Below are 20232 nucleotides of genomic sequence, written 5' to 3' on the forward strand. Positions count from 1 at the left end.
ACACATTAAACATTGCATCCATTTGACAGCAGTCTCACATCATGATTCTCTATTTTCGGGGTGTCTTGCTCTTTCCACTGTCTGTCAGTGACTCATTACTCGTAACTATGTCCCCCCCTTCCCCCCCTTCCTCCTCCCATCATGACACAGATCCAGTGGGAGATGCATCAAACCTTCTAAAGAAGACAAGTAGTGAAGTTGCCCATAGCAACCCCCCATACACACACGTACAATATCAGCTCAGTTTGTTGCTTACGGGTCATTTTATCCTCTGTAATTTCAAAACGTAGCAACCAATCGGATTTACTTATTTATATAGCACCTTCTAGAAGATAATAGCTAGAATATGATTGGTTGCTTTGGGCAACATCTCCACTTCTATAAATCTGCACTTTAGTAAGTATACCTTACGAATCATTAAAAACAAGGTACTTGGGCCGAGTCAAACACCCCTTAAATAATATCCATACTGCTCCATTTCCTTACATAGCTATTGTATCACTGTTTTAGGTCATTTAAACGTACATCATTATACATGTCTCCTGATGCATATATGTTTTTGGGGTACAGGCATGGAAAGATACATGAGAAAAGCAATGAACACATTGTGGTGTATGAAGATCTCTCAGCAGCGGTGAAGTTCTCCAGTGTCCTGCCAATGCCCAATCACCTCAGTGGGTAAGATCGAGACTCTGAGACTTTGCATTGTCATTATCCCTGACATTGCTTCTATCTATCTGCCTAGGATCTGAGTCTTCATTTATGGTCATCTCTCTCTGTGTTGTTCGTAGTAAGGATATTTATGAAATATGGCATACTGGTTACTGAATGCTGTATCTCACACTGTATCACTACACTACCTCCCCACACTACACTACTGCATTACATCCCCACACTACATCACTACATTATATTACTGTAATACACTTCTACACTACATTACTGCACTTTTTCCCCACACTTCATTACTTCACTACCTCCCCACACTACACTACTGCGTTACCTCCCCACACTACATTACTGCTCTACCTCCCCACACTACATTACTGCTCTACCTCCCCACACTACATTACTGCTCTACCTCCCCACACTACATTACTGCTCTACCTCCCCACATTACATTACTGCTCTACCTCCCCACACTACATTACTGCTCTACCTCCCCACACTACACTACTGCGTTACCTCCCCACACTACATTACTGCTCTACCTCCCCACACTACACTACTGCATTATCTCCCCACACTACATTACTGCTCTATCTCCCCACACTACATTACTGCTCTACCTCCCCCACACTACGTTACTGCTCTACCTCCCCCACACTACATTACTGCTCTACTTCCCCACACTACATTACTGCTCTACCTCCCCACACTACATTACTGCTCTACCTCCCCACACTACATTACTGCTCTACCTCCCCACACTACAGTACTGCTCTACCTCCCCACACTACAGTACTGCTCTACCTCCCCACACTACATTACTGCTCTACCTCCCCACACTACATTACTGCTCTACCTCCCCACACTACATTACTGCTCTACCTCCCCACATTACATTACTGCTCTACCTCCCCACACTACATTACTGCTCTACCTCCCCACACTACACTACTGCGTTACCTCCCCACACTACATTACTGCTCTACCTCCCCACACTACATTACTGCTCTACCTCCCCCACACTACGTTACTGCTCTACCTCCCCCACACTACATTACTGCTCTACTTCCCCACACTACATTACTGCTCTACCTCCCCACACTACATTACTGCTCTACCTCCCCACACTACATTACTGCTCTACCTCCCCACACTACATTACTGCTCTACCTCCCCACACTACAGTACTGCTCTACCTCCCCACACTACATTACTGCTCTACCTCCCCACACTACATTACTGCTCTACCTCCCCACACTACAGTACTGCTCTACCTCCCCACACTACAGTACTGCTCTACCTCCCCACACTACAGTACTGCTCTACCTCCCCACACTACAGTACTGCTCTACCTCCCCACACTACCTCCCTTCACTAGGGGACTGATTCAGACTTGTACGTTAATGCCGCCGCTGCATCTTGTACACATCTGCTGTGCGAAAATATGCAAATGTCGCTGACGCCGAGGAATGTATTGAGACGCCCACCTCATTATCGACCTTCTGAGTAAGCCTATGGTCGTGCAGGTGCTGGACACATTTTTCTTGCATATGGGATTACAGAAACCGTTTAATAGATAGTAACGTGGGTGTAGGGATGACTAGCGAGGTGGGTGTAATTTGGTATATACATACTATTGTAGATGTGTCATGTGATATACACAGTCATGTGATAAATTGTAACATTGGTGGTGTGGGGTGAATAGTAAGGTGGGTGCATTTTGGGATATATATATAATAATGTGGATGTGTCCTATAATATACTAAGCAATATGATAAATAGTAACATTGGTGGTGTGGGGTGAATAGTAAGGTGGGTGCATTTTGGGATATATATATAATAATGTGGATGTGTCCTATAATATACTAAGAAATAGTAAGGTTGGTGCATTTTGGGATATACTGTATATAGAATAATGTGGATGTATCCTATAATATACTAAGCAATATGATAAATAGTAACATTGGTGGTGTGGGGTGAATAGTAAGGTGGGTGCATTTTGGGATATATATATAATAATGTGGATGTGTCCTATAATATACTAAGAAATAGTAAGGTTGGTGCATTTTGGGATATACTGTATATAGAATAATGTGGATGTATCCTATAATATACTAAGCAATATGATAAATAGTAACATTGGTGGTGTGGGGTGAATAGTAAGGTGGGTGCATTTTGGGATATATATATAATAATGTGGATGTGTCCTATAATATACTAAGAAATAGTAAGGTTGGTGCATTTTGGGATATACTGTATATAGAATAATGTGGATGTATCCTATAATATACTAAGCAATATGATAAATAGTAACATTGGTGGTGTGGGGTGAATAGTAAGGTGGGTGCATTTTGGGATATATATATAATAATGTGGATGTGTCCTATAATATACTAAGAAATAGTAAGGTTGGTGCATTTTGGGATATACTGTATATAGAATAATGTGGATGTATCCTATAATATACTAAGCAATATGATAAGTAGATTGGTGTAGGAAATGAATAATGAGCTCATTGTATTTTGGGTTATATATTGATACATGTTTTTTTGGGCCTCAGGATCTTGGCTGGTAAATTAGAGCGCTGGCTGCAATGTATGTTAATGTGGCATCCTAGACAGAGGGGAACAGATCCCCAGAACCCAGAAGTCGGATGTTTCCAGGCTCTGGACTCCATTCTTAGCCTCAAGGTATGTCAGATAAAGTTGCTCTGATGTATTGTATGGTGAGGACTGATGAGGTCACTGGAGCCATTATGTTCTAATACTCCATTTAATACTAGTGTTATCATGGTCCTCTTTGATTGTCTACATACTAGACTATTTTGCCGATATGTTGGCCTGATCCGTCGTATCGGGCCAAAAATCGTCTAATGTGTACCCAGGTTTAGATGTTTCTTTCCCCCTCGCTGATTCTATACATACAGATGGTTGTGCTGTTTTTTCCCCCAGCTGCTATCCGTGCTGAATATGGTGTCTGGCCGCTTGCACACATATCCATTGACAGATGGTGAGATCCTGCAGTCTCTAAAGAGCCGCTTGGAGCGAGATACTGGGATCCCGGAGGAGGAGCAGGAGTTACTACAGGCCTCTGGTCTAGCCCTGGATCCCCACCAGCCTCTTATACAATACGTGTCAGACAACTTGGTGAGTATGTGGCCTCACCTCAACAATGACACACTACGTAACATAAACCGTAGTCGTAAAGGGACCGTAACACTGGATTATTATTATAATTTCTGTGGTGAGAAATTTAGGGTCAAATGAAATAGCCTCCAGTTTGCTGGAAGTGCAGTTTTTTCTCTGGATTTAAAGCTAAAACGATGTTTGTTTTGCCTATTAACAAATTGCTGCTTTTGATCCTTTGGCAAAATTGATAAAAATCAGCGCTATGGGCAAATTGGAGGCTATTACTTGTAGTCCTTAGAAGGGTTTATTACATCTGGGTGCCAGGCTCTTTGAAATTTTTGTGGACCTTGCCCCTTTTTTCCTGTGCCCACTAATGAGGAATACCAGGCACTCCTCTCTACCAATGCATGCTTTTGCGCTTATGTGCAACTTTATGTCCTTTGCCCTGATACTGTAATGTGGCTAACTCCTAAGGAAATATCTACATTCAAATATATTTTCATATAAAAACAGTAAAATTTAATACAATAAATACAGGATAAAATCACAGACAGTCATCCCAGGGACCTAGCGCAGCTACTTGCAGGACTCCATGTTGTCCAGCATTCTCTTGTCTTACTACATATGTGGCAGTAATCTACACCAGGCGTCACCATGGTTTTGGCTGGCAGACCCAGTGCAAAGTCCTGAAGGCTGATACCAAATGTGGCTTCTGGTGAGGTTAGTCCTGCTAAGCTTGGTTGTCATTACTTCAGGACAGGATCTGGGAAACAGGCAACAAGGTACAATGTTCAGGGGAATGATTATGACTGAAGTAATTTTGCATGTAAGCATTGCACACACATAAAAAGACCCTCTGTATGGACATTTAAGAGGCTCCCTGACAAGTGGACATCTCAGATAGTGGTATCTTTTTTAATTGTGCCCGCTACCCACCCTCCATCACCGTCACACAGCCTGTAGCAAGATTCCCAGACATCTGCTGCCTCTTGCTCCATGCAGCCCGGCCCCACTCTCTCACCTCACAGCTTGGCTGGGCTGACAAGTGGACATGATGAGAAGCCCTGAAGCATAGATATGTGCTTTGGAGAGGCAGAGGCAGGCTAATTTTTATAGAATGCGGCTTCGAGCCTCAGTTAAAGTTATGAGGACCTCTGCTGGAACACGTCCCTGCATGGTGGTTGCCAGGGGAGGCAGTCGGGAAGCCGACAGACGAAATCCCGACCGCCGGCTTCCTGACTGTCTAATCCCGGCAAGGTACAAATGACAGTCGTCGAAATCCCAACGCCTGTCATTAGACCTACGCCCGACACCCGGCTTACTTATCGAAGGTGAGCCGGGCGCTGGGCACGGACAGCCGCGGGAGGGGGGGGGGGTTAGGTTTGGGGCTCCCGGGGGGGGACTTAGGGTTAGGCACCCCCCGGGAGGTTAGGTTAGGCTAGGGAAAGGGGGGGGTTAGGGTTAGGCACCTCCTGGCAGATGTTAGGATTAGGCTGCGGGGAAGGGGGGTTAGGGTTAGGCACCCCTAAAGGATTAGGGTTAGGGGGTAAAAAAGGTTAGTTATACTTACATTTTGTAGCTTCAGGATTTTCACTCCTGCCGGGCTTCTGCTGTCGGGTTTCTGGTTGCCAGTGGTCAACCTACTTTTTTTTCGGGGGAGTAAAAATGCTCCTCCTTACTTTTTAAGGAGTATTTTTATCCAAAGAAGAGTATATTATTATAGGTATTTAAACCTATTGGTAATTTGCAGTATGATATTGAAAAGTCACCAATAAAGCTTGGGAGCATTAGCCCATCAGGCCCCGCACATGTCATCAGACCTCCTCACATGCCGCTCACATCTTACCAAATACCCATCATATTTCCCTACATGCCCATAAGACCAACCCCCCTCGCACATGTCCGGAAGATCCCCCACGTCTCATAAATGTAAATGTTGAAATTCTGTACCTTGGCCAGCAGTGTGTCATAATCCGCTCCATGTGTATGTCCATATGAACAGTTGCAGTATAAAATATCAACAAACCTATTCATTGTACTCACCCTCCTGCTCTGCAGCTCCGGATTCGCCAGCTGGGTCCTCTTGCTGGCTACTTCCTCGGCTTTCTGATCCCAGCTGTGGTGTCCACAGAGCCCCGACACTTCTCCATCCTCTTCCCCTGTGGCCGTTCTCGATGTTAAATAGCTGAATAAAGCTGTATTAAACAATGGAATGGCCACTACTTCCACACCATTCGATGGCGGCTACGATCAGAAAGCTGCCATCGAATGGTAAAAACACTACCATCACAAGAAAAAGATTGATGGTGTTTTAAACCTTCACAATTCACTGTCCATCCAAAATGGACATGTGCTCAGCATCTGGAACGCTCCACATTTTGTGCCTGTGTTGTTAAAGGTGTCTATGATGCCTTTGCAGGTGTTATTGCAATCTCTGGTGGTGGGCACACACAGACATATGCACGCTTGGGGATCTCCAAACTGCAGAGTATCCCCTGGCATGAATATATCCATATGCCAATGGTGACCAAACATGGTCCTCAAGGACCCCTATCAGTCCTATCCTGGCCGTGCTGGTGCACTGGTGTATTCATTGCTAAGTGACAAATGTAAAAATAACCACAGGTGGTCTGTAAACTATGAAGTCCTTGAGCATTGCGCCCGGCCACCACTGCCTCATGCTGTATTGGAGAGCAGTGTTGTAACATGACTAACTGGTCAAGTGTTCCGTGATGGAATGTCTCAGTCAGTGGTGAAGGTAACACGCATGTGGATATGAAGATCAATGCATGCCAGCAACTGCTTTGTTTCATATTGGAACTTAAGGAATAGTGTATCTCTTAACATAAAATTAAACATATTTTAAATCGCCTCAGAGTTCTATGTTCTTTCTAAAAACACTTGTGATCTCATTCACTTGTATTGTCACAGAATTTTTCAATGGCTTGTAATATACCTCAGTAAACTCTAATATAATGTCTCCCTCCTAGGGGGTACATTATTCTAATTATAAGGATCATGACAGCTCTCACATTTCTAAGGTAGGCTGTATATTAATGTACCAAGTTGGTTTTGCCTTTTATATGATTACCCCCTTTAAAACATCAGGCCTACTTACCGGGAACTCTCCAATGCTTAAAGATGACCATGTAGGGAACAACTGGATGGATGCCTCTGAAGACGGGATTGGGGACTGTGATAGCATAGAGACACAGGGCTACATGTTAGACCATTCTTTTTGTATTCTAGCTGTAACCCTTGGCTTCGCCCATGATGAAATCACTTTTGACAACATCTCTATTATTTGAGGCGTTTTAGTTGCAGGGCCGTTTCTAGGGGCGGATGAGCCATACGATTTCACGGCTCGCAACCCCGTGCTGTGGCCAGTACTACTCTAGACCTGGGGCCGTACAGCACTGGGCTCAGCAGCGTGCTTGGCTGTGACCTATGCATACGCGACGTGTGTAACCTATGATGTCACGTCGCACCTCCCGCCTGCCCTCCCTCCCTTCTGTCCGCCCGCCTGCCCTCCCTCCTGTCCGCCCGCCTGCCCTCCCTCCTGTCCGCCTGCCTGCCCGCTGTGGCTCTGACGGCATAGGAGGTGCAAACATGGCATGCTGTGGACACCCCATCCAAGGAGGCAGTGTGGGAACATCCATACGATCCACAAATTGCTTCATTACCTGGGACAAAGAGGATACCCAAGATGGCTCTTGTTCAGGGACAGGTAAACTGGACTGGTGAGGTGGCTCTTTATAATAGACAACACACAAACCATCCTTTACGTCCTGAGGGGAAAACAGGCCATACATGATTTACATGAAACCAGCACAAAGGGCTCCCCCTCCTGTTTCCCTTTAGCTTTTGACATGTTCAAAATAAAAGGCAATACATGCAATGCTATGTTACAGCCTTCACAGACACTTAATGAATGTGAAGTAATCAAAGAAAAACCTCCACCCCACAGGGGATGGAGATAAAAAACAGTGATAGTTCTAATTGACAGACAGAAATAAAAAGACAGTGTCAATAGAGCAGCTAGCAAACAGTCACATACAATGCATATGTAATATAATATAATTACAATCAACTCTAAATAAACTACAGAAACACCAGGAATGGTAGGATGTAGAGCACTATATACCTTAACCAAGGGAGAGGTATACAGGGAAACTTAGGCAAACCCTCCTGAGACCAACAGCTACAGCAGTGCACTGATAGTGGACCATGGCATCTCGTATACACGTGGAGGGTAAGAGGAGCAACCCAGGCGCGTAAAACCCTTTGTAGAGACTGCGTCTGGGTCGGGGGAGGAGCTGCCGGAGGAGCTGCCGGAGGAGCGCCTACCTCCCCTAAGCTGCATCAATCAGCCAGGTACACTGTCTTCATGGCAGAAGAATTGTGTCTGCTGTCGATCCCCTGCGTCAGACGATAAGGCCCTGGCTTAGTACTGCCAACCCAAAAACAGATAAAATATAATAAAAGCTTAGGACTGCCTGAGCAGTCCCCTGTTACAAAGGTGCGTCTTAATCCTGCAGCACCAAACAAACAACTGAAGGCCGGAGGCTAGGAGCGGGGTATATCTGGAGGAGGACCCGAGGCATCCTAGTAGCTGAAAGCTTTAACAGTTTGGTGCCTGGATCTCTCCAAACACACTTTCCACCATGGTATCTCTGTGGATCCCTATTGAACCTGAAGAACTAATTGGCCGATCAATTGATCGGCAAATATATCTGCTGGCCGTCGACCAGTGTGTACAAACGATATGTCTGTGAACCGCGTCGTTCACAGACATATCACATTGGCTGTGCTGCGCAGCCGATGGACAGATATGTCTGCAGACATATCTGTCCATCTGCAAACCGCCCATAAGCACACAGCGGCAGCCGCGGGGAGGGGGGCAGCCCCGACCCGCTTCCCTGCCAGTGGGACCCGCCGCTGCTGGATAGATGATGGCCGTTCAGTGTGTATGAACGACCATCATCTACAGATATATCTGCAGATCACTCGATCTGCAGATATATCTTTCAGGTGTGTACCCACCTTAAGAGATTTTCTGCAGTAACCCATCAGCCAGCTATGCTACAGTTTGTGGACTTGTTACTGTAAAACTGGTAATTATTTCTGTGCACAGTGGACGTTAAAATATAATTGCTATTTGTGGGGAAAAGTGCTGCTAATAAATTTTGCTGTTACCACAGGTCAGCGATGGACGCAACGGGGAGAGCGACCTGATATTTCTGTTTGATAATCGGAAAACCGTGTATGAACACCAGATATCACATCGCCCCCACCCCGAGGGTGTTGCATATGTGTGTGAGTATCCCGGCATTTCTCACCCAAGACAAATCCTGGATGGGAGGAGATGGTAACAACACCTATAGAACAGAGCTTATTTGTTAACAAAATCTTTGTAAATTTAATAAAAATAATTTTTAGAGCTTTTTATGCTATAAAGAAGCTTTTTTTTTTTTTGTTTGTTTTATCTGCTGCATTTATTGAAAAATGATTGCTTGATAACCATGTGCTAGTATTCTGTTGCATCACCATGGGAGTTAGGCCGCTGATGAATTGTTTTATTATGGTGTATGATTGTACACTCTACTTTGGCCATATAAGACTTGGGTAGCGTCCAATTACATTACTAAATGTACAATATTGAAATAAATCTCTTACTGTCAATGTTTACTAAGATTTATAGAAAAAAGAGAAAATATAAATGCAGATTATAGTTTTATTTAACCAACCGAATGATCAGTTCCATGGTACGCAATGGGGGCATACTGACACTGACCCGTCCTCTTTCTGTCTCCAGTACAGGACCCCAAGCATCACCTGACATACGTGCAGCTCCGCCGAGTGTGGGGACAGATTTGGCAGACAATCCGCACATTGAAAGAGGACTGTGCCCGGCTGCAGATGGGACAGCGTACAACTATGTGAGAGATTAGCAGATGTAGAACTGATACACTCACACCAGCACCACTATGCCATGCTTACATTTATTATATCTCTTGCCTTGCCCATTCTGCCTGTGATATTCATATACGTACACAAGCGGCTGTGCAATTCCGTCCATCTAAAATGCTAATGCAGAAGGAGGTGTCTGTAGGAGACGGATACCTCCTTGCTGCACCTGCGTTCCCATGCCCCCGTTTCCGGGAATGGTGGGAAGCCACGCCCCTGTTCCGCCTCCCAAACGTTGCAGCATGTCAATCATGCTGAGGCTTGGGAGGGTCTGCGGGCGAGATGGCAGGACCCGTTCTGCACATGCGCAGACCACTTGTTATCGGAGATGTACGCTAGCCATCGGTTTAGCGTACATCTCTGAATAAGGCCCTATGTGCTCTTATTTTGGTAAAATGGATCGTGGCTGCTTGTGATAGTTTCTTTGCTAAAAGTTGCATTGAGTCTCAAGCATCTTCTGGAAAGTGTTTAGGTTTAGTAATCAAAGGGGGGCATTGTGACTGTGCCCATTGTTTGTATCATATTTTGTGTATTTAAATGATTTTATTACATTGCTGGTAGCACCTAGAAATGTGCTTCTCCAGAAGTGCAATTAAAAGGTGCAAAATGCGTCCTATTACGAATATAGGATGAAATCCGATCTCCACCACCTTTGATATAGAGAAAAAAAAATCAAGTACTTTTTACTGGTAAAAGCAGACTGTGCCCCATCCCCATACATGAGTGAGAATTGTGTATTGCAGGGTGAACCTCCTGCGGTATAACACTGAGCTTTCCAAAAAGAAGAATCTGATGACCTCGGAGTGTGAGCAGCTAAAAGCCAAACTCGATTTCTTCCGGAGCAGTATCCAGATTGATCTGGAGAAATACAGTGAACAGATGGAGTTTGGAATAAGTATGTTCTTATTCTGTGCTATTGTACTGTTCTCATTATATTTATAGGGTATGTGATGTGGGATGTAGTCACAATCCTGGCACATGGGATGTCGGCGCTTAGAATACGGCGCCGAAATCACAACACCGCCGGCATCCCGAAGGTAAGAAGTGGGGGGACAGGGAGTGTTAGAGTTGGGGTTTGGCACTAGGGGGAGGGTTAGAGTTAGGCACTAAGGGGGGGGTGGGAAATTAGGCACTAGACAGTCAGAGTTAGGGTTAGGCACTAGGGGGGGAGGTTAGGTTCAGGGTGCGAGGAGGAGTAGGTGTAAGGGAAGGGTTAGGATACTCTACCGACCAGGTGTCTGTATCCTAACACTGTCGGGATCTCGGCATCGGGAGTTTGACTGCCGGCATCCCGTACCATGTAAAATATCTGAGAACGGCTCTGGGTTATGTAAGAGTAGCCATTGTGGGTCAAATGTGATAGTTTCCGGTTTGCCAAATATTATGCTTTTTCTGCAATTTTGCCGCAGGAGTTATAGTGGCATTTTTTTTTAAAGGCAAAACCAGCCTGCTTTTCCCTTCACAGAAATCACTGCCTTTAATCCCATGGAGAGATCAACACTACATCTGCACTTGTGGCAAATCAGCTGTTACATTTGGTCTTTTATGTCTTTAGTCACCTATTATACAGAGATGGAAAACTAAATGTTCACCCTTGGTAGAATTGTAATTCAAGCCATTTATAATGTTTCTGCATTAGAATATTGCAATTCTTAAGCCTCAGACATGTAATTAGCTCAGGATTGCTGAGGCAGGGAAATGTATGTACTAAACATTGTTATGGCTCTGTGCAGTCTTCAGACAAACTTGAGGTAACGTCTGCTCCCTCATTGCCTGGTCCCGGTCACATTTGCAGTCTTTTTCCGGACCTGACCATGTCCCCTTTGTGGTATGCTCTGACTGCAAGGATATCATACACATGCCGTGCCAGTAGGCCAGACGCCCAAGCTTTTGTATTATGAGTGGATTACCATACCTTAATGAGATTTACAGGATAGCTCTGGGAGCAGAGGAACGCAATATGTGAAAAGCTAAACAATGGCCACTGCAGTGACTAGTGATTTACCAACATCTTCTTGGCAACTAGATAAAGTCCTCTAGTAAGAATATTATATCAATTTGTTTTTGAAATAAAAAAACATTATATTTTTATAGGGTTTTAGGCCGTTTAAGAAGTGAGGAGTAAAGTATTGTCTATGAACATACAATAGGTTGCTACACAATGTTATTTTTATTTAAAACAAAAAAATAATAAAAAATGTATAGTAGCCTATATTAGCCATTAGCTACATACTGACAAGCGGAGAACGCTCTGCCTGTTTTCTCAAGTCTGTACTGTCTATGACCACCTCGCAAGCACTTGTTCTGCCTCTGTCTCACTTGTCTCTATGTCTGATTTATTGTATGTACGGCTTGTTATACCACTGATCTGACGCTGCAGGGTTTTGTTGTGGCTTACAAATTAAACACAATGACTATGACATTGTCTACTATCATTTTTAGCCTCTGAAAAGCTGCTTACAACATGGAGAGAGATGGAGCAGGCTGTTGAGCTGTGCGGGAGGGTGAGTGAAATCTTGTGGAGAATTTTAAAAGGAGGCAATTCTGTGTCAGTGTAGTGGCAGCACCTGATTGGACAGGACAGCAGCTAGCTCTACTGGCTGCCATAAGACTGCATTTCGAACAGTTTATTGCATGTCCCAGTGTGATATCATAAGTCTCTTCTCACCATGGTAATGCTGGATACAGAGGCATAGATAAGCTTGTCCTGACTGGATACAGGGACATACATAGATGCATTGATAAGCTTGTCCTGACTGGATAAAGGGACAATACTGTACATAGCTGGAGAAGGGAGGTGGAGTCTGCTGCACTGAGGTGTCCGTAAAATAGAAATAAATTCACCTGCTAAAGAAAAAGCTGAGACCCATTTTGCTGGGTATGGGTATGGTTCAGAGGTTCCCAAACTCTGTCCTTGAGGCTCCCCAACAGTTCAGGTTTTAGTGATATCCATGATGGAGCACAGGCGGTTAAATCAAATTGACTGAGGTACTAATTAAGTCACCTGTGGTCAAGCATGGATATCCTTAAAACCTGGACTGTTGAGGACAGCGTTTGGGGACCTCTGGCATAACTAAGGGACTGACCAACAGAAAATCTTTGTAGTACAAAGCTTCCTGGGCTTTACCAAACAAACGTTTTCAATTTTAATTTTAGTGACTTTTGGGATAATCTTAGACTATAGCAGCAATAAAACCCCATTCAGTTCTTCCTTATTTTATTAACTATTATGTCCCTTTAATAAACAGGAGCAGGAGGTGCAGCTGTTAGTGGAGAAGATGATGGCTTTACAAACAGACAGTGTAGACTTGCAGAGGAACCCGCTGGGCAGAAGACATCGGGGGACTTTGGATGACATGTAAGTGATTATATATATATATATATATATATATATATATATATATATAAGTGAAAGGGCTACTTTTGTATTTCTTGTTTTCTAAAGCCACAATCTTTGATGAGGTTAATACAATATGTAGACATTAAGGTCTAACACATGTAAGCTGCGTATTTATTTACTATTAAAGGTTACGCTGTATTCCTATAGTGTATGGTGGTGGTCTTAGTAGCTTTTTGAAATAAAAGAGTCTTTGTAGGTCTTTGAATTCTTGGACTATCCACCCCATGTTGGCAATACCTCATACACTGTACATTATCTTATCATAGCAGCTACAGTACTTGGCATCAGAGGTGCAGCGAGGGAGTTGGCATTACACACAAGCATGGAAATGTGTCGTGTTACTAATAATTTATGGGACAGTGCTTTAAACTATTCTATGTCCCTACTATCAGGGCATCTGCCCCTTATTAATGACCACTCACAGTCTGAATATAGAAAATTGCTTTGTACCAAACTAGAGCTAGTTGGATGGAATTGACCAGTTACATTTCATTTATAAACATGTTTTTTGTGTTTATTAACAGAGAGGAACAGGCTAAGGACCTATATCGTAAGCTACGAGAAAGGCCTAGAGGTAAATAGAGCTCCCCATAATACCTTGGTAATACTTCTCTGCACTCCAGAAATGGCTTCTCTAGCTCCCATCATTACATTTATCTCTGCAGATCAGAGGACTGGAGGGGACAGCCAAGAGATGGTGCGACTCCTTCTCCAGGCTATTCAGAGCTTTGAGAAGAGAGTTGCTTTAATATATGACCAGCTCAGGTACGTACAGCACAGTCCCTATTCCCTACTGTGCTTCCTGCTCCACCATTCAGTATTGTATTGTGCAGTACACTCCCTTCCTGCTCCACCATTATCTATAGTAATGTGCAGCTTACTCCACCTTTCTTACTGTGCTTCGCGTTCCACCATTCCCTCTAGTAATCTGTTATTTACTCCCAATTTATTACTATCCTGCATACCCATCCTTTGTGCTATAATGTGAAGCACGGTTCATCTGCCTTATTTTCTGCACTCTCGCCCTTATTGTTCTGCACTCTTGCCCTTCCTTATTGCTCTGCACGCTCGCCCTTCCTTATAGTTCTGCACTCTCGCCCTTCCTTATTGTTCTGCACTCTCCCCCTTCCTTATTGTTCTGCACTCTCCCCCTTCCTTATTGTTCTGCACTCTCCCCCTTCCTTATTGTTCTGCACTCTTAACCTTCCTTATAGTTCTGCACTCTTAACCTTCCTTATAGTTCTGCACTCTCCCCCTTCCTTATTGTTCTGCACTCTCCCCCTTCCTTATTGTTCTGCACTCTCCCCCTTCCTTATAGTTCTGCACTCTCCCCCTTCCTTATTGTTCTGCACTCTCCCCCTTCCTTATAGTTCTGCACTCTCAACCTTCCTTATAGTTCTGCACTCTCCCCCTTCCTTATTGTTGTGCACTCTCCCCCTTCCTTATTGTTGTGCACTCTCCCCCTTCCTTATTGTTCTGCACTCTCCCCCTTCCTTATTGTTCTGCACTCTCCCCCTTCCTTATTGTTCTGCACTCTCCCCCTTCCTTATTGTTCTGCACTCTCCCCCTTCCTTATTGTTCTGCACTCTCCCCCTTCCTTATTGTTCTGCACTCTCCCCCTTCCTTATTGTTCTGCACTCTCCCCCTTCCTTATTGTTCTGCACTCTCCCCCTTCCTTATTGTTCTGCACTCTCCCCCTTCCTTATTGTTCTGCACTCTCCCCCTTCCTTATTGTTCTGCACTCTCCCCCTTCCTTATTGTTCTGCACTCTCCCCCTTCCTTATTGTTCTGCACTCTCCCCCTTCCTTATTGTTCTGCACTCTCCTCCTTCCTTATAGTTCTGCACTCTCCCCCTTCCTTATAGTTCTGCACTCTCCCCCTTCCTTATTGTTCTGCACTCTCCCCCTTCCTGTATTGTGCACCCTTACTTACCTCACCTCTCACCTTCCCTAAAGTATTGTGCAGTACTTTCCTATTCTCACTGTGCTGCACACTCGCCCCTTCCCTTTAGTAATGTGCATCACTCTCCTTACTGCATAACACATTCGCCCATCCTTCCTTATTATAATTTGGAGAGGCTTGTCCTTATTTACTGTGCCACAGTCTTCCGTACATCTTCTGCACTGCAGTATATGGAAAGTGACATATGCCACCAGCTGCAGATTAAAGATGATTGTTGAGAGACACCTTAAGTTATTCAATGTGCGTGGCCATTCTGTATAATATATCCATTTCCGCTATTGTGCAGCAAGACAGTCCTGTGCAAGAGGAAAGCCCTGGAGCTTGCCCCTCGGGTGAAGGAAGTAATGAGTCTGATGAGAGAAGATGAGAAAATGGTGGTGAAGAGACAAGAGAAGAGACAGCAGGAGCTGTGGGACCTGCTGAGAATAGCTTGTGTAAGCAGGACATCCCAGTATGCATGTGCTGAAGCTTAATCACATGAACTATTTCTATTCATCTAAAGAATCATGTCACCTAAAACATATGATAATAAAATATTAAAATACACAGTGTAACATTCACAGTTGTACCGGATGTGTAAAAGTTCCCTCAGCAGAGATTTAAACGTTTATGCACCCTTGTTTTATTATATACTAGAAGTAATATTGTGATAGGCTCACAAACAGTCTGATCTGCATAGAAAACATAACTCTCCTAATTTACAGCCTGAAGTTCTAAGATGTTTCTTAAATGCTCTTTTTTGAGTAGAACAAGCCAAGCAAATCACATATTTATACAGATTTACAGTGACGTTTTTCTGTCCTTTTCTGCCCAGAGTAAAGTGCGTGGTCCAGTAAGTGCTCCGCTGCTTCCACAGCCCCCTGCCCTGCCAGATAGTCTACACCAGGACTATACCAGGAGGAGGTAGGTACTGCAGCCACACAGAGAGTAGAATGTTATGTTGGGGAGGAAAGATGGATTATATTACTAAGGGAAGCAGACATTATGTAAGGGCTGTTTCATTGTGCTTTATTTTTGCTTAATGCAAAATAAACTGAGGCATCAGTTTTTCTTATCAATGTAAAAGCTCATACAGAGTAACGTGTCATCTCATGGACAAATTAGGATTGGTATTTTTGAAAGCTTGTTGGAGTTTATCAGGGAATTCGTGTTACAAAAACTATCTCACATACTTCAGAATAAGCTTATTCACTGTGTATTATATAAGAAACTATTATAACAATTATAAACGTCTGTTCGGTGTCATGTACCATTAGAGGAACTCGCTTGAACGGAATGAGCTGCTGTAAAAGTAAATTAATTAAAAGTAGATGAAGAAAACTGGTGGGCAATGGGCAGTTTGTATGGGCTGAAGAGATAACTGTGTAACACACAACTGAGAGAACTTCCATCTTCTTCAAACTCAACATCTCTGTTGCTAGTAGGAATTCTGAGACTTGTAGTTCTCCAACAGCTGGTATGTAGAAAAAAGTTCCAATATACTTGAACTGTTTGTCTTCTAGTGAGGAGCTTCTGTCCGAGTCACGGAGTCTGTGTGGACAACTTGAGTCTTCTATGAAGAGTTTAATGTCAGGGCAAGTCACCAGTCTTATGGTGAGTGTTACATGTGCCCATAATTCTGGCATCAGTCCACCAACTATTTACAAGCATCAAACGTATCCTCCTATTCTAATAAATCACTCGCCCTGATATGTACCTCCAGTGGTAACAACACGTTCTTATATACTGGCACCAGGCCCCGTCCTCTGATGTCTAGACTTTCTTTTGCTCTCTGGCAGTAGTCCTCTGACCACTGGCAGTGGTCTTTCCTCTGCTCACTGACTATGGGTCCCACCTCTGCATATTGTCCTCAGTACCTATTTACCCAATGTCACCAATCCTTCCTTTACCCAATGTCTCCAAGCCTTCCTTTACCCAATGTCACCAATCCTTCCTTTACACAATGTCACCAATCCTTCCTTTACACAATGTCACCAAGCCTTCCTTTGCTCACTGTCTCCAAGCCTTCCTTTGCCCACTGTCACCAAGCCTTCCTTTGCCCACTGTCTCCAATCCTTCCTTTGCCCACTGTCACCAAGCCTTCCTTTGCCCACTGTCTCCAATCCTTCCTTTGCCCACTGTCACCAAGCCTTCCTTTCCTCACTGTCTCCAAACCTTCCTTTACCCACTAGTGACTCATGTAGGAACCCCAGGTGCACGTTGTAAAGAATTGTCATAAATCGATGTAATGTAATGTTGTGCTACTACAGAACATCATTGTTGCTGCTTTATGTACTGGATTATCAGTATCTGTTTGCATCTCATATATATGGGTATATGGATAACTGCCCAGTAGCACATCTTCTACCCGATGTACAGTATGTGTTGAATGTGGGCCTTAAATTACTGTAACAATATTTCCTTATTTCCAGTAGTGAAAATATAAAATGTTTAACTCGGACTATATTTTAATATGGTCCACATCTGTGATCAGGAATATAGGATGGCATTCACAGAAATAGTGTGCATTAAACAACTGGTATTCTGGCTTCACAAAGCTGCTCTGAGATGTAAGGAACGTAAGACCCTGCTCCGCTGCATTTCCAAATATTATTTGTTCCTCGTTTTAGCTACAGTTTATAGCCCCCTACTCCCTATGCATAGGGGAGGCAGCTACATTGTAGCCGCACCAGTGTTCATGAGACTGACATCTCTGAGATACAAAATGAATGGTTCTGCTGTGTTCACATGACATCCAGAATGTGTACTGTAACTATGTTTAGTGTTCCTTGTGTGGCTATATGAGGATATTCTGCATGCAGTGAAAGTTGGAAGAGAATTTTAACAAAGACAGTCACCTTGGTGGACGGATACATGGTTATCCCTTATCCCTTCCTCACTGTCTGCCAGTGCATGATTGTGAATAACCCTGGATGGAATATCCTTCATCCCCCATCTGTTTTATGAGAACACCTGATGGGGAATGTGACTGTAGCATTAATCTTACCATTCTCTCTCTCTCTCCTATTCGTCTTTACAGACATTTGATTGGTCTTGGCTGCCTCCCCAAGAAAAGGAATTAGCAGGCTGTCGGTTCACAGCAACGTGAGGCTGATCTGCAACGATGGACAATTACAACAATCTGTGCCTTTAACCCTCCCTGTGTTTAGGATTTAATATCCTATTACACTAGGCCAAACAAGGCCTTTGTACTGTATGACTACAGATAGAGAGGATAAGGAAAGTATTACCTATTTTAATTGTAAAAAAATAATGAAACGGCTTCATTTACTGGGCGTTTACGACTTATTGGTGAACTGTCTGCAGGTTCTGTCTAGCAACCTCCTGTGAAAATTCTGTTTTCTTGTTTATGCAGAGGTATAGGCACTGGTTATATATTAATTGTGGAAATGTACAGTGTCTTCTGCAGGCAGTTAGCCGGTACTGTACATCACAGTTAAATATATTTTTAAAAATAATAGTTTTTAAAATAAGCAATCTACATCAAAGTATATGTGCACCTGGCTCACTATTGAAAGCCGCTGAATTAGTTTGACTGCACTGGAATTTTTTTAGTATCTCCATTTATCATGCAAGAGCACTCTGAATACAACCTCATGCCTCAATATGGTTTAAATATCCATCAAACTGTTTTAATTTGCAGAAGGATGTGCATTATCCTTTGTATTTATGTGAATATATATATATATATATATATGTATATGTCAAACAAGCAGCGGCACTCAGGAAACTGACAATAAAGCAAAATTTGTATTATGAAAAACCGACGTTTCGGTGCCCACACACCCCTCTGTATATGTTATCTATGCCATCATAAAATAGATCCACTTAGGGACCTTATTCATAATCTCAAATCCACTGGAAGTAACCACTACCTACTCCAGTAGGTTTATTTTCATGAATAGGCCCCTACGTGGATAAAAACATAGATCTATTTTATAATGGAATAAACATTTAGCTACTTTGATAAAGAAGAATGGTGAGTGCCTCTCTATATTCCCGATACAAGTAAGCTGAGAAGAGAGCACCCTAGCTGATATTCTGCATATACCATGAGTGCTGCTTCAAATATATATATATATGTACATATAATGTGTGTGTGTGTGTACATAATATCCTCCTACTTCTGTCCTCAATACGCTACGCAGCGCGACTTGCGTGGCGTGAGTGAGCTGCCAAGTCCCGTGCAACTCTGCTAGCGACAGGCACCATTTTCTGCCGAAAACGCATCTAAGTTGCAGTGCGATGCAACTAGGACGCACCAGGAGACTGTGCTGATTAAATTGATATGCCAAAATGGTACTTGATGTGGAAAAAGCTGCTGCTGCATGGTTGCTCAAGTTGCACACAGATATACAAGTGTCGCATATCTAATTAATTAGCACAGTCTCCTTGTGTGTCCTAGTCGCATCCAAAAAAGACGTGAAAATGACGCCCGGCGCTAGCAGAGCCTCGCGGGACCAGGCACGCCGAGAGGGGTCTCTTTAGTGCAATTGAAGCAAAGATGTGCGAGGACAATAAATATTGGTGCCAGAAGGTTCAAGGAAACGGTGGTAATTAAATTGCAAGAAATGAATGTTTATTCTGATAATGCCAATGTTTCAGGTCTCTTAGGAACCTTTCTCAAGTGCACCTGTGTCTTTGAACTTTATATATAGTTTTCAAGTTTTTTTGCATGATAAGTTAAGAGAAACATTTTATGATATGTCTAAGAATAAATATTTTATTATTGATAATATAATGTCATTCTTTTTAGTACTATTTAGCACTAAACAGTACAAGGGTGGGTGTGTTGCCTAACAAGGTGACGTCTGCACTGGCCAATCAGAAGGGAGACAACTGCGTCCTGACTTTGCTGAACAATAGAAAAATCAGATTATGGGGGTATCCAGATAGCAGCGCTAAATTAGCGCTGCTAAGTGATCGTGGCGGGGCTATCCTGTTATCCCCGAAGTGCCGCACGGCACTTATCGTGGATATTTCCAGGACCTGATGTGTCCCCAAAAATAATCAATACCCTTTCCTTCACTTTTCCATACTGTGTAAATGCTTTGCTAACAAAAAAAGGCTGCAGTATGATGCCACCCTCTACCAGGCAAGATACAA

At 43.5% G+C, this 20232-nt stretch overlaps 1 protein-coding gene across 2 annotated transcripts in view; it reads left to right on the plus strand.

Moving 5' to 3' along the window:
- Positions 1–19853, plus strand: part of IKBKB (inhibitor of nuclear factor kappa B kinase subunit beta) — a 49109-nt gene extending 29256 nt beyond the window's left edge. The window contains exons 9-23 of one of the 2 annotated variants that reach the window (XM_088455862.1): positions 571–678; positions 3230–3359; positions 3621–3815; positions 6788–6838; positions 8999–9113; positions 9613–9736; positions 10508–10659; positions 12207–12268; positions 13013–13122; positions 13689–13738; positions 13830–13929; positions 15413–15560; positions 15941–16029; positions 16629–16719; positions 18146–19853. In XM_088455862.1, the coding sequence (XP_088311988.1) occupies positions 571–678; positions 3230–3359; positions 3621–3815; positions 6788–6838; positions 8999–9113; positions 9613–9736; positions 10508–10659; positions 12207–12268; positions 13013–13122; positions 13689–13738; positions 13830–13929; positions 15413–15560; positions 15941–16029; positions 16629–16719; positions 18146–18214 (1594 nt within the window). In that variant the 3' untranslated portion in view covers positions 18215–19853. The remainder of the gene's footprint in view (positions 1–570; positions 679–3229; positions 3360–3620; positions 3816–6787; positions 6839–8998; positions 9114–9612; positions 9737–10507; positions 10660–12206; positions 12269–13012; positions 13123–13688; positions 13739–13829; positions 13930–15412; positions 15561–15940; positions 16030–16628; positions 16720–18145) is intronic. The other variant, XM_088455863.1, reaches the window with a different exon arrangement.
- The last annotated feature ends 379 nt before the right edge of the window (positions 19854–20232 follow it).

This window comes from Taudactylus pleione, unplaced genomic scaffold (genome assembly GCF_031769625.1).
Source record: "Taudactylus pleione unplaced genomic scaffold, aTauple2 ptg000676l, whole genome shotgun sequence".
Lineage (NCBI taxonomy): Eukaryota > Metazoa > Chordata > Amphibia > Anura > Myobatrachidae > Taudactylus > Taudactylus pleione.